Source organism: Astatotilapia calliptera, unplaced genomic scaffold (genome assembly GCF_900246225.1).
Source record: "Astatotilapia calliptera unplaced genomic scaffold, fAstCal1.2 U_scaffold_4, whole genome shotgun sequence".
NCBI classification, from domain to species: Eukaryota; Metazoa; Chordata; class Actinopteri; order Cichliformes; family Cichlidae; genus Astatotilapia; species Astatotilapia calliptera.
In genome coordinates this window covers 623,625-638,076 of record NW_020535778.1, presented here as the reverse complement: position 1 = coordinate 638,076, position 14,452 = coordinate 623,625, and the positions used below count along the sequence as shown (strand labels likewise).

At 40.5% G+C, this 14,452-nt stretch overlaps 1 protein-coding gene and 1 long non-coding RNA gene across 2 annotated transcripts; one reads left to right on the top strand and one right to left on the bottom strand.

Annotated features, from left to right (window-relative positions):
- Window positions 1-348: 348 nt before the first annotated feature.
- On the top strand, window positions 349-12,848 carry LOC113018090 (butyrophilin-like protein 9). Its single transcript, XM_026161160.1, has 3 exons — window positions 349-367; window positions 11,355-11,699; window positions 12,599-12,848. Exons 1-3 carry the CDS (start codon window positions 352-354, stop codon window positions 12,733-12,735), a joined length of 498 nt encoding a protein of 165 aa, XP_026016945.1. The 5' UTR covers window positions 349-351; the 3' UTR covers window positions 12,736-12,848.
- Window positions 6,574-6,874, bottom strand: LOC113018100 (uncharacterized). The gene is made up of 3 exons (XR_003271697.1): window positions 6,847-6,874; window positions 6,703-6,762; window positions 6,574-6,623 (listed from the first exon to the last, which is right to left on the bottom strand). It is a non-coding gene; the product is annotated as an uncharacterized LOC113018100 (long non-coding RNA).
- Window positions 12,849-14,452: the final 1,604 nt, after the last annotated feature.

Sequence of the window (14,452 nt, the reverse complement as noted above, 5' to 3'; positions counted from 1 at the left end):
GATTTAGTGATTACATACATGCTGTTATGGTTTTCTTGTCATTCATAGAAAAGCACTGTTTCAGGCACAGCTGGCTGCCGGCGGAGCTCACGGGCAGGTCACTGCAGCTCCCCCTGGCTTCTGCTCCGCGGCTGCTGAATGAGCCCTCATCTGGGACTCTCCTCAGCTCTTACTAGAACAGTGGCGCGGCTGCCCCTCTGTGGGTCTTCCTTGGTCTCTTGTGCTCTGGGGGCCTCTGGATGTCTGGAGTTTTGATCTCCTCCATACCTGCTTCATACCATAAAGGACAGGGCTGTGGCTCCCCACACTCCCTAGCAGATCATTACATGGAGAAACCTTTGGAATGCAAGCATGCTGATCCACACAGGTATGCACACAGGTGTACACATGGGTATTCACAGACGTGGACTACAGCTTTCTTGGCTGCTGCCTCAAAGCACATTGTGCGCTGTCTATCTTGCGTGCTGCACAATATCGTTTATTATTTAGTAATTATTGATATCTATTGCTAGCTAGTTTATTGTGATGGTGCTTTTTTTTTTTCTTATTATGTTGCTTTTTGTTGTTTGCTTTCTCTTCGGTTTTTTTTTTCTCTCCATACATGTGACCCAGGTGTTTTGTTTTTTTTGTTTGTTTGTTTGTTTTTTTTCTCTCTTCCCCCCCTTCTCACTGTCTTTTCTCCCCTTTGGTTTTCTTTCTCTCCCTCTCTTTCATTCTTTCCCCCTGTCCTATCCCACAGTCATGTCTGTCCCGTTTGTAACAACTGAAAATAAAATAAACTCATAATTATAATAAAGGTCAATCAAATAGACCAATATGGCAAGCCCACGATGATCCACTTGATAAAATAAATCCGCTTGGCATCTTTCTTGGCCTTAAGACAACAATTCTGATGGCTATAGATCCAAACGGGACAAAAAAAAAAAAAAAAAAGAAAAGCACTGTTTCCAATCAATAAAAACAGCATCTGTCTGCAGCCAGCTGTGTGACAGTCTATAAAAAAACAAAGAGATACGATCTCTTCACACAGCTCTGACCATCTGGTGGTTGGAACAATAACCTCTCAAGGAATCCAATCACCAGTTTTAAAATGTTAAATTACACTAATATGAATTCCTCTTATAATTTTCTGAAACGTAACTGAACTAAAAGAGAATTAAAAATAAATAAATACGAGAAAACACCAAAGTATTAAGAGTGTTTGTAAGAGGCTCAGCAGCTACTAACAACCAGCAGACTGTTTGTAGAAAGTTCAGTCAGAGCAAATAAAGCTGGATTCTACTTACCTTTGGAGCCTGAGACAGGACCCTGGAGTAATAGGAGAACCATGAATATGCACAAGATGTTGGGTGCAGAAAGTCGATATAAGTTACGAACTGCAGCATGAAACATGATGATATACAGAACAGATATGCAGAATAGTGTCTGCTGATATTATTTTCTCACCTGTTCCTGAATCAGCACAAACCCACAGAGTCAGAAAACTCTCCTTGAACCTTCAAATGCCTTTGATCCATAGCGGAAGGCTGCTGCCATCTACTGGTAATGCGGGTGTATTACGGCAGGATTACAAAATAAAAAGATCGAGACTTTAAAAGTCTCTAAATTATAACATAAAAAGTTAGTCATTAAAATTACTTTATTAGCTACTGATAATTTGATTTATTATTGATATTTATAATAATGTGGCACAAAATATTCTTTTTCTTTGTTGAACAGTAATGCTCTGAAAACAACTGAAGTAAAACAATTTAGTGTGATTCCTTCATAACCAACTTCAGCTTTAGACATTTAACTTGACTTTTCACGCACAAATTTCTGCCCCTGCTGATGCTTGTGCACAAGGAGGTGCCAACATATACATACATATGCATGTACTTGAACTGTGGTAAAAAGTCAGAGTACCTGCAGAGAACCAGACACAGCAGACACAGAGAGAACATGCATGAATATTTTCACATAGAAAAACCCCAGTCATGATTTTGCTGTGAGGCAACAATGTTAACATGTCATCGTGCTGCCTTCATTGCACTTTCTGTTTATTCATTTTTACTCAAGTCCTCAATATTGTTGTTTCTTAAATGCTCAGACACTGTACACATATATTTTTCTTGATGAATATTGTACATGCTTCTTTATTTGACCATTAAACACATTGATATCAGTGTTGTAAAGAAATTACAATTATTAGTCCTTTCCCTACTGTTATCTATACCTGAGACAGAGACTGTTATTCATGCTTTTATTTCATTTCTGTGTCGCGTCCAACAAAGAAAACATCATTTTGAAGTTCGCGGACGACACTGCAGTGATCGGTCGCATCACTGTAGGGGACGGCTTATAGGAGAGAGGTGGCTGGTCTGGTGTCATGGTGTGAGGACAACAACCTCACCCTCAACACTGACAAGACAAAGGAGATGATTGTGGACACAAGAACAGGAGGCCTCACCCACCCCTGTTTATCCTTGAAGTGGAGAGGGTGAGCAGCTTTAGGTACCTGGGTGTCTACATCTCTGAGGACCTCACCTGGACACTGAACACCACACAGCTGGTCAAGAAGGCTCAGCAGCAGCTGCATTTACTGAGGAGGCTGATGAAATCTGGTATCTTGGCCAAGATCCTCAGCAGGTTCTCCAGCTGCACCGTGGAGAGCACACTGACCAGCTGCATCACTGCATGATACGGCAGCACTACTGCTATGGACCGCAAACGCCTGCAGAGAGTGATAACAACTGCGGAGAAGATCATCAGAACTCCGCTGCCCTCTCTGCAGAGCATCTACCATCACAGAGTCCAGAGGAGAGCTGCCTCCATCCTCAAAGACCCCACACACCCCCATCATGGACTGTTCACTTTCTGCCCTCAAGACGAAGGTTTAGAAGTGTGAAATCCAGAACATCCAGACTCACTAACTCCTTCTTCCCCACTGCTGTCAGAATCTTGAACAGCTGACCCATTTTGAACAGTAATAATTATTTTTTTGCATCATCTTAACATATTAAGCCACCTATAGCTCTTTTGCACACATCTGTTTCAAATCTCCATATTTTGTCTCCTTTTCTGTCTTCAGCTATTTATTTGTACTATTTGTATTTATATGTTTTTCTATTTCTATTGTAAATATTAATCGGCATCTGTGGGTGGACAGCAAAGAATACATTTCATTGCACAAAGAAATGCCTTTCTCTTGTGACACATGACAATAAACAATCTTGAATCAATCCTTGACTACTGTTTCTTGGTCTTCTCCTGCCTCAGTAAACCCTCCCTGCTTTGGCTGCTGTCATGGTCCTGAGTCTGTCGACTCAGTGTTTTGTGTTTCCTTATGCTTTTGTTTATTCGGATTATGTATTCCATTATTATTTGCCATTTGTTAGGTTTGTGTTCTATGCCTGCCCTGGTCCCACCTTCCGGGTTCCCCCTGTCTGCCCATGATGTCATTATGTCTGCTTATGAGTCTGCGTCTGTCTGGATCTCTGTGTCTGTCGTGTGCTTCCTGTTTTATTTTGTAGGTCTCTGTCTTATGTGAGTGCGTTCAGCTTTGTGCTCTCCCTGGCTCGTCAGTGTAATCAGCGTCAGCTGTGTCTCCCAGCTGTTTCCCCTCGCTCCGTTCACCTCTTGTATTTAGTGTCTGCGTCTTCCGTTACTCGTTGTCACGTCGTACCCTAACGTTAACTGTGTGATCCGTCTGCTATGGATCCTTTCCAAACGCCTTCGACGCTTGTGCCCTACCGGGGAAGATGGCAGTCAACTGGACCAGCGCAGACATGCTGCGGGACCGGATGCGCTGTCTACACCGGCTCTCTCTTACCCTTTACCCGCCCCTGTTGCTTGTCTTGTGTTTCTATGGTGTATTGATAGTCATGTGCTTTTTCTGCTGAGGTGTTTTTTCTGTTATCAAACTGTTCTCCCACTAGGAGCTCAGTCTGAGTGGAGTTTTTTTTTTCTCCTCCTCTTACCTCATGTTATGTATTTTCGTTGTTTTTTTTTCCTATCAGCCTACCTTTCTGACATGTCTCCCCAATGTGATGTTTGTGTAAAGTTGGTCAGAAGGTTCCTTTGTAAGTGCGCATGCGCCATTAGCGTGCTGCCTGCTGTAACCCTAATTTCCTTCGGGATTAATTAAGTATTCTGATTCTGATTCTGTCTGCTTAGTTAGTTTTGTATTCTCAGTTTAGTTAAGTTTATTGTCTGTTACTGCCCAGCAATGAAGCTGAGTGTTTTGAGTTTACGTCTGCCACAGAGTTCTGCATTTTTGGGTCCTTCCTCCCTGCCTGCCTGCACACATGACAGCTGCAACTTGTGCACAGCGGTGCTGGAAAGCTCCCTACCAGAACCTCCAAGCGCTCAAACCCTGCCAAACTCACTGTGCTCGATTTCCATTAAATTTAGATTGAGTTCTGTGGATTCATTCAAAAAAAGAGTTGAAATGGTTATTTTTGTAATAATAACATTTGAGTACCAATTTACTGTTGTTGTGTTTTTAAATCTCAGTTTTAATCCTACTGTTATGTTTTTATTTCAAGCACCTATATGACTGTCATAAGACACTTTATAAAGAAATGTAATGTAATATGTAGTACCGGAGGCTACCAGTAGATGGAAGCAGACTTTAAATCTGGATCAAGGTCATTTGAAGATTGAACTGTTTTCAGACTGTTGGGTTTGTGCTGACTCATGAAGTGGAAAAGAAGAAGTGCTTCAGAAGTCCAGTCTGAGTCACATGTTCATGAGTTTGACATTTATCAAAGACAAATCACACAACTTTTACACGACCACTGTCCAAAGGCCTCCACACACTCAGCTTACCAGTGAATGTGATGTTAACCATGTTAGCGTTTAGTTACCTGGGCCCTATTTCAGGAAGCCGGTTTAGTGCAAACTCTGAGTAAGTATACCCTGAGTGAACGAAAACTCAGGTTTTCAGTTTCACAAAGCGAGTTTAGATTAATTCTGAGTGAGTTACTATGACGACACACTCCGTGAAGCTAACCTGCCCCCTAGCAGGTTAGCTTCAACTAACCCTGACGTTCTCCGCCTCTGTGTCGGAAACCTGACTGTAGGAAGTGTCAGACATGGCGTGCCCCTTCCTTAAAGAGCCAGTAGATGTTGAAGCCCAAATTCTCCGCAGAGCTCTCCGCCGGGAGAGAGTGATTAGAGCGCGTTTTATCATTTCCTGATGATTTTCTGTGTGAACGTTACCGTTTTTCAGCACAATCTATAATTTATTTGAAGAACATCCTCAGGCCTAATATTGCTCATGTGACACATCGTGGACATCCTCTCAGTTCTGTACATATTATTTGTATTGTACTTCGTTTTTTTGCAAACGGGAACTTTCTGTATAATATTGATGACGCTGAGCACGTTTCCAAGGCTACCGTCTGTCGGGCAGTCAGGAATGTTACAGTTGCACTGAAACGTCTCCTGTACTCGTTTGTGTTCCCCGGTCATAGACCCACAAGATTTATCAAAGAGAGATTCCACAAAATTGCAGGTATCAGGATGAACAAAACTTAATTCATGATGTGGTGATACTTGAACTACTACTTAAATTTTACATTTATTTTCACGGTTCCCAGGCGTGATTGGCTGTATAGATGGCACTCACATTCCAATCATTGCCCCTTCAGTAAATGAAGGAGACTATGTGAACAGGAAGTCTTTCCACAGCATTAATGTACAGGTACATAGTTCCCTGTAGCATTTCAAACTAACAAATTATTGGATGCTAATTTGTGTTCTCTGCACTGTGAAGATCATATGTGATGCTGCCAACATTATCACAAATGTGGAAGCCAAGTGGCCAGGCTCTGTTCATGACTCACAAATTTTTCGTGAATGTACACTGAGCACAAAATTTGGACATGATGAGTTGAAAATACTTTAAAATATATAAAGACCAATTGCTACAGGGACATTTGAACTGAAGTGTATCCTTCTGTCTTAGGAGAGTTCACTGGCTACTTGCTTGGTGATAGGGGGTATCCATGTTTACCCTATTTGCTTACCCCTTACCCTGACCCTGAACCGGGCCCACAGCAGCGATATAATCTGGCTCATTGCAGGACAAGAGCCAGAGTTGAAATGACTATCGGAATGCTTAAGGCCCGGTTCCAGTGCCTTCAAAGACTCAGGGTCACCCCAGAAAGGGCATGTGACATTATTGTAGCATGTGTGATTCTTCACAACATTGCCACAATTAGAGGAGAACACTGTCCTTCTGAACCAAACATCAGCAGTGATCCAAACCATGAACATCCTGACCCTCCCACGGACATACAAGATGGAAGCGCAGTCAGAGACACCATATGTCACAATCATTTCCTTTGACCCATCACCTCAACATGTTGAAAGAAGAATAAACAGATTTTATGTTCAACTGGCTTTATTGGTCGCCTGTATTTCCTGTACACAAAGTATTAATACGTATATTATTATGTTGTTCAAACACTGAAATAATTCGTCCATCTCTGACCACTTCACCCACCCTTAACTGATGTTCCAGCAGTAAAATCTCAATCTTGGTCTTTTGGATCTGCTGCTTGAAGTGTTCCATTTCCAAGTCGCATTTTTTTTATTTTCTTGATCAAATAGGTCTTGTACAGCTGCTTTACAGGGAGCTATTGAAACGCAGAAAATAGCATTGCCATTCATAGTACATGCCTTAGGTTGGTTGTAAATCAGTGCTGAACATCTTACTGAGGAAAGGTTTGTTGGAGAAGTGGCTGGACCCTCTTCCTCTTCATTTCCATCATCACTCTGTTAGAGACATAGAAAGTCCATGGTTTTATTATAGTACCACATTTTATTCAATTGTTATATTTTCCATTGTAAGATGTAAACCTCATAAAGTGTCTCTGTTGCTTCCTCCTCTGTAACAGCTGTCAATGTTTCTTCATTATTTTCCTGTAGTAAAGAAATTAACAACATTGCTGTTCTACTGTAACCTCATATAATCTGTGGAGTATTACTCACAACTGCATGTTGGTCTGGCTCAACAGGAGGCTGCACCAGATGCAGTACACCATCACCATCAACTGATAGAATATGAGGTTTATACAGGTCACTTATAACTTACAAGGGACCAAATGGCAATTAACAAACATACCAATCACCTTACACTTCATTGTCATTATGCTCTCAAAGACAACCAAGACTGAGGGAAGGCAAAATCAGTAGGAAAATAACTTCACTACAAAATAATCCATTATGGTAAAGAGTTTATCAGATGAATGAGTAGCACTGCAAAGGTGACTGTGAAGAAAGGATGTATGCACATCATGTATTATTTTGAATTTACCCCTATGTAGGCACTTGTGTCTTGCGGGGTTATTGACTCAGAGGATGTCCCCGCAGAGATGCCTTCGGCCACAGGGCGCCCACTGTTTTGGCTGAGGGCCAACTGCTCAGCCTCTGTGAGTGGTGGTGGTGGAGGACCCCCACCTGTTTTTCGGGCCTCTGCTTTTTTTCTGTTGGCTATAACGGGGTCACATTTGAGCATACAGAGTAAGCAAATATTTACTTGTAATGTGCTCAGATAATTTCAATAAGTCCTTACAGAAAGAAAATTAATGTAGCCTCTAACTGCAATTGATTTACATCGGACAAACAGACCAAGCACTATGGCTCATAATACAATTACACCTTACCTGTTTGGACTATATTTTTATATTTCATTTTTACTTGCTGCCAGGCACGTTTGGGGCCTGTTGGGTTGCACCTGCGCTCACATCACATCAGGAAATAAAATGTATAAAATAAAATAAAATATATTAAAATAACATGTTAAATGGGTGGAAATCCCTAGATCAATGTTTATATTAACACTCACGCATTGACTCTGTCGGCTATGTTTTGCCATGCATGCTCCCTTTGTTTTGCAGCTGAGGCTGTGTTACTTTTTTTCCGCAAAATTTGCATGTTATCGGCATATGCTGCCATCAGAATTTCGGCCTCAAGCGCTGTAAAATACATTGACCGCGCCTTCTTTCCCTCCGTCTCCATGGTGACTCGCTTAATCTGTGCTCCACTGATCAGGGCTTTATGTATCCTCGTGCGCGCGCTTAACTCTGCGTTGATTGAACTACTTGTTATCAGCCTTTCTGAAACCGAATATTCCGAGTTGGACAGTTCGGGGTTACTCAACCCTGAGTATCGTTTTTCACTCTGAGTTTTCTAAACCAGCTTCCTGAAATAGGGCCCTGATTGTGTGTTATTGTGTGATACTACTAATACTGATACTAATAAAAACAGTTACACACAAAAAAGTTTGCCTTCATAAAGGAGTGATATGGAGAATCAATGCAATTATAACTCACTGAACAACACGAATAGACACACAGACATTTCTTTGAGGTGTGGGTGTCATTAGTCACCTTTGAAAAACTGAGTGTTTGAAATATTTGTTTTCATGGCTCCACCTTGTTTGTTGTCATGCTTTTGTTTGTGATTCTTTGGTCAAAGAGAAACCACAGGTCAGAACAAGCTGCTGAAAACACACATTCACATTTAGATACTGAGGATTTTTTGCTCTTGAAAAACCAACCTTCTCATGGATATTTCTCACACTTTTAAAGTGGAAATGTCCTCTGTAACATCTGCATCTCTCTGCTGGACTTTACTTTTTGCTTACCTCCTCTGTGTCTCTGCAGGTGAGACTGAACGTGTTTTAAATGCAACAGAATTTTTCTGATTTATGAAATAATACCTCACCAAGAATTCTGTTTTGTAATCATTATTAAAAAGTGTGTTTTGGTAGGCTTTGTGACAACAGTTTAAGAGTTAAGCCTGAATTGGAACTTATCTGAGTCCTGATACAGAGAGCAGACTGAGAGAAAACTGTGATTTTATTAACCCTGAGATGAAACTGTTTAAAGAGCGCTAAGTAGAACTCAGTTGAAACATGACACTCCGATAGCCCGGGTTTGTCCTCTCCTTCAGCTTCATTTGCTTCATTTCCCCATACATGCAGATCTGTTATCTGCTAAATTTGCAGAAGTTTAAACCTTAACAAACATTACAGTAATAACTTAACATAACAGAAATTTCTGGGCAAGCTGGTTTCATCTTCAGCTCACAATACAATCTCTACTTTAATCTAACTCTGTGGACAGTAAAGCAACTCTAATCGTGTCAGGAAGTTCCTCTGCACTCAGACATTTGTCAATTGCTGATTTCTGCACAGAAATGGGCAGTAATTCATTACAGATAACTTTTTGCATTAACTTTGTAGTGTAGTTAAACCTTTACTCAAAAAGCCATCTCTAGACCCAGTAGTCTTAGCTAATTATAGGCCAATCTCCAAGCTTCCTTTCATATCAAAAATCCTTGAAAGAGTAGTTGTCAAACAGCTAACACATCATCTGCAGAGTTTCAGTCAGGTTTCAGAGCTCATCACAGCACAGAAACAGCTTTAATGAAGGTTACAAATAATCTTCTTATGGCCTCTGACAGTGAACTCATCTCTGTGCTTTTCCTGCTAGACCTTAGCGCAGCATTCGATACTGTCGACCATAATATCCTATTAGAGCGATTAGAACATGCTGTAGGTATTACAGGTAATGCGCTGCAGTGGTTTGTATCATATCTATCTAATAGACTCCAATTTGTGCATGTAAATGGAGAGTCCTCTTCACACACTGAGGTTAATTATGGAGTTCCACAGGGTTCAGTGCTAGGACCAATTCTGTTTACATTATACATGCTTCCCTTAGGCAGTATCATTAGAAGACATAGCATACATTTTCACTGCTATGCTGATGACACCCAGCTCTATCTGTCCATGAAGCCAGATGACACACACCAATTAGTTAAACTGCAGGAATGTCTTAAAGACATAAAGACCTGGATGGCCACTAACTTTCTGCTTCTTAATTCAGATAAAACTGAGGTTATTGTACTCGGCCCTGAAAATCTTAGAAATATGGTATCTAACCATATGTTGGTTTGGTTTAAAATGGAGCACTGTAACAAAAAATAATTTTCCCCCACTGTAACAAAAAATAATTTCCCCCAGGGATCAATAAAGTATTCTGATTCTGATTCTGATTCTGATAACCAGATTCTTACTCTGGATGGCATTACCTTGGCCTCCAGTAACGCTGTGAGGAACCTTGGAGTCATTTTTGACCAGGACATGTCCTTCAACGCACATATTAAACAAATATGCAAGACTGCTTTCTTCCATTTGCGCAACATCTCTAAAATTAGAAATATCCTGTCTCAGAGTAACGCTGAAAAACTAGTTCATGCATTTATTACTTCCAGGCTGGACGACTGTAATTCATTATTATCAGGACGTCCAAAAAGCTTGCCGAAAAGCCTTCAGCTAATCCAAAATGCTGCAGCAAGAGTCCTGACAGGGACTAGAAAGAGAGAGCATATTTCTGTAATGCGGCCACCGATTGATCCGTCCAGCGCGCGACCTTCCTCTGAACCGGAACTTCCTGTTTCAGCCTTTGTTTGTATTTTGGGATGAGGAAGATGGCGGCGTGATCAGATTTGCCAAAAGGAGGGCGGGATTGTGCCTTGTAGCCATCCTTGACCGTAGTGTAGCAGTGGTCCAGTGTCCTTTCACCTCTGGTGGGGCAGGTGATGTGTTGATAAAAGTTCGGCGCTGCGCGTTTGAGGTTGGCACTATTAAAGTCCCCCGTTACAATAAGCGCAGCGTCCCGGTGTTGTGTCTGGTGCTGTGTGAGTGCCTCATGCAGCTCGCATAAGGCGGTGACCGTGTCCGCTTGTGGTGGAATATAAACGGCACAGACAATGACCGATGTAAATTCCCGAGGTAGATAAAAAGGACGACACATGATGGACAGTAGTTCCAGATTTGGTGTGCAGGAGCGTGTGAGAGGAACAACGTTCGCACTGTTGCACCAGTTGTTGTTTCTCGGGTTTCTGCTGTCTCAGATATTCACAAGTATTTGATCAGTTGTGGCCATCTTCTTGATGTACTCATCAATCTTTTTTGTTTCATCCCGCAAAGGGCTTCTGAGACTCCTTCTTCCTTTGCTTTGAAATCTACTGTGATTTGCTAACTCCTCAAGACTTGCCTTATTCGCTGCAGGTGTTTAGTGTTGTGGCTTTTCTAGCAGCCTCTTCATGGTTCTCATTTATCTGTGGGATTCAGGCCTGAAGTGCAGTCAGATGGTAACAAAGAGAGGGAAGGTAGCCAGAACTGAAGGCAACATTGGAGACATTGAGGTTATACACATGCATATAGAGACACAAAACCTAACTCATTAACTGCTTCTGTACACCTCTGGTCCAGTTTAGATGATCTCATTGGTCTCACTGTGAAGTAAACAGCTGTACTTAGATCCTTGTAACCTCTGTCTTGTGCCTTCTCTCAGACCAGAAAAACATCAAAGCAGTGGTTGGACAGACGGTCACTCTGCCATGTCAAGCTCCAAAAAACGACAAGTCCATCATTGCTGCAGAGTGGAGCAGAGCTGATCTGGGGGATAAATATTTACTTTTGTACTGGAATGAGAAGTTTGATCCAACCAAACAACATCCGTCTTTCAAGAACTGGGTTGATCTGCAGGACAGACAGATGAAGGATGGAGACGTGTCTTTGATTCTGAAGGAAGTGACGACTACAGACAGTGGAACATACGAGTGTCGTGTTGTACAGAGAGGAACAAATATGGATGATGAAACCGTCAGCACCATCTACCTTAGAGTCGTTGCTCCAGGTAAGATAGTAGATTGTGATATCAGAGGTGAGGTTGATTCCCTTATTTGGCTACAGAAACGACTATACAAAGGCCAGAGACAGGACAGATCTATTTTTCTCAAATGGACATACTACGTTCAATACAGTAGGCAAAGAGCCACATGTCTACCAACACGCATGGTGCTTAGTGATGATTAATTTTTAATAAGACAAACAATTTCCTCAGCAAGAAGCCATGTTTCAAAAAACAAATTACACTACCCATCTGTTGTATCATAGAGCATAGGTTAGATACAACTGTTTATAACTTGCATAGTTCACATTTCTGTATAACTGTATATCTCAGATTTCTGTATAGTTTTTTTTTTATTTCATATTTATATCCTGTTCATAGCCTGTACATAGCTTGTACTCACTACAGCCTGTACATACTTATAGTTATAGAATATTCACTTATATACTTCATACCATGTACATATAACATACCATAATAGTACCCATTTCTGTAATATACTTACATATCTATATTAATGCTAATATATATTGTAATATACCTATATCGTGGCTAAAGCACTTCTGGATGGATGCAAACTGCATTTCGTTGCCCTGTACCTGTGACATGTGCAATGACAATAAAGTTGAATTCTATTCTATTCTATACACAAGAAAATTATCTAATTAGATAAAGAAGCATTTAAGTTTCAGAGTGGCTCAAAATAAGAGGAAGAAACTAATATCGATGTATCAAAGTGTGTACCTGCATGTGCAGCTTATCTAAACCTGAAACTAGTTTATGTGCTTTATACGTGTTTCCTTTATGGTTTTACATTTTGGTGGATAATTTATAAGAGTTTACAATACATCCACATCACATTAGATTTTCCCAACTGATAACTCTCACCTGTTTCTCACCTGCAGGACAAACAAGAAGACGCAGAGAGGCTGTTTCTGATGGAGTGATAATTGGTCAGGGGGTTTATATTGCAGCTGTTTTTGTTATTGGCTTGTTTATCTTTTACATATGTTATAAAAGAATGAACCACAGGATAAACTGATGTTCTGAGGACAGACAGAAATGAGCAGCGTGGATAATAGTGGGCCTTTGGTGGTGGCAATACAAATATAGTTAAACAGTAAGTCTGTGTTATAAATGAGCAGAAATGGGTACTCTCACCAAAATGCCTATATATACTATAATTTATAGTTTATACATTTTCTTTAAGCACTTCTTTGTGCGTTTTTTATTTTTATTTTCAATAAATCATTCACATGTATTAATGTTGAGTGTCTTTTGATAGTTGTCAGCTTTTTACTGTGGATATGCTGAGTCATACATAAAATTACTTTTTAAATGTATTTTTTAATTGTCACATAGTGTCATTGTTTCTAATAAAATGTTATGTTTTAGATTATATATTTTATTCAAATTAATTCAATTCGGTGTTTTTAGATCAAAATCATGACAACAGTTGATGTAAGATACTTTATGTTGTAGGACTGGGACCCTACAATAATACAAAGAAAATCCTAACAATCATATGACCCCCTGTGAGTAAGCAATTGGTGACAGTGGGAAGGAGAAACCCACTTAACAGGAAGAAATATCTGTACACTCTGACATAGTGGTAGGAGAAGCAGCCAGACACAAAAAGGGTAAACAATGATAGTGAACAGACCAAACTGTTAGTGTCAGGTGCATCAATGAGATGTGTAATTACATTTCCAGGAAGATTCTCAACAAGTGATGGTGTTAGTGAGTTGCAGTGGACAAATTTACCAGAGTTTGCAGTTACAGTGTAGATTTAACACAGAAATATAAAACCACAGTTAAATGGTAGACGCCAGCTGCTAATAGATTTCTGACTTAATTTAAAGACAGGTCTGCAAACCTGAGAGGTGTACCAAGAAGCAAAATCAAGGGGGCAACAAGCTAAACTGGTAAATGAACTGTTTTCTCTTCCTATCTACAAGATAGTGGAAAACTAACCCATGTCCTGAACAGCCTGTTATGAAAATCAAATTATTTTGAGTACAAGCAACTTCTAATAATAGTGAAGTAAAGATGAGCAAGTCAATCTGCTATTAACATGCTAACAAAATAAACTGAATGTGCTGAACAATGTTTTCTGCATTATATCAGGTTTTGGCATCACATAACTCAGCTGTAACCTCTGTGTCTTAGTACAGACTCTGTTCAGACCTGTGAATCTGAAAGTATTGTAACAGCCACTATGGTGTGGTGTCCCTTTAAGACACCCAAATCGAGGGTTGGTGGTGTCATCAGTTTTGCCACTGGTCTCTCTCTCTCTCTGTGATTGTGCGGACATGTGCTTGCACGCTAGTGCATGAGGAGGGACGGATTTCATGTTTTACCTCTCCAGACACCTTTGTTTGCAACGTTATGGGTTGTACGAACACTGTGCGCTATGTTTGTTAAACCGCAGCCGTTCAACCGGGCTTATATGGTTGATGAAGAGAAGGTATATTAAAGAACACACTGTGGAATTCCCAACGCCAGCGTGAGTGTGTACTGTTTTGGCTACCTTGCTAAGTGTTTTTTTTTTTTTTTTTTTTAACACTTTATTTAAAGTATACAAAAGTACATATAAAATGTACACACACATACAATTACATATACAAAACCGTGAACACACACCACTCACCAAAGGAAACGAAAAAAAAACAAAAGAAAAAGGTCACACAAGGAGGAAAATCGAGCATCTGAGTCCACGAACCACTTTTAAAACTTACAGTTTCAATTCGTTCCAGGGG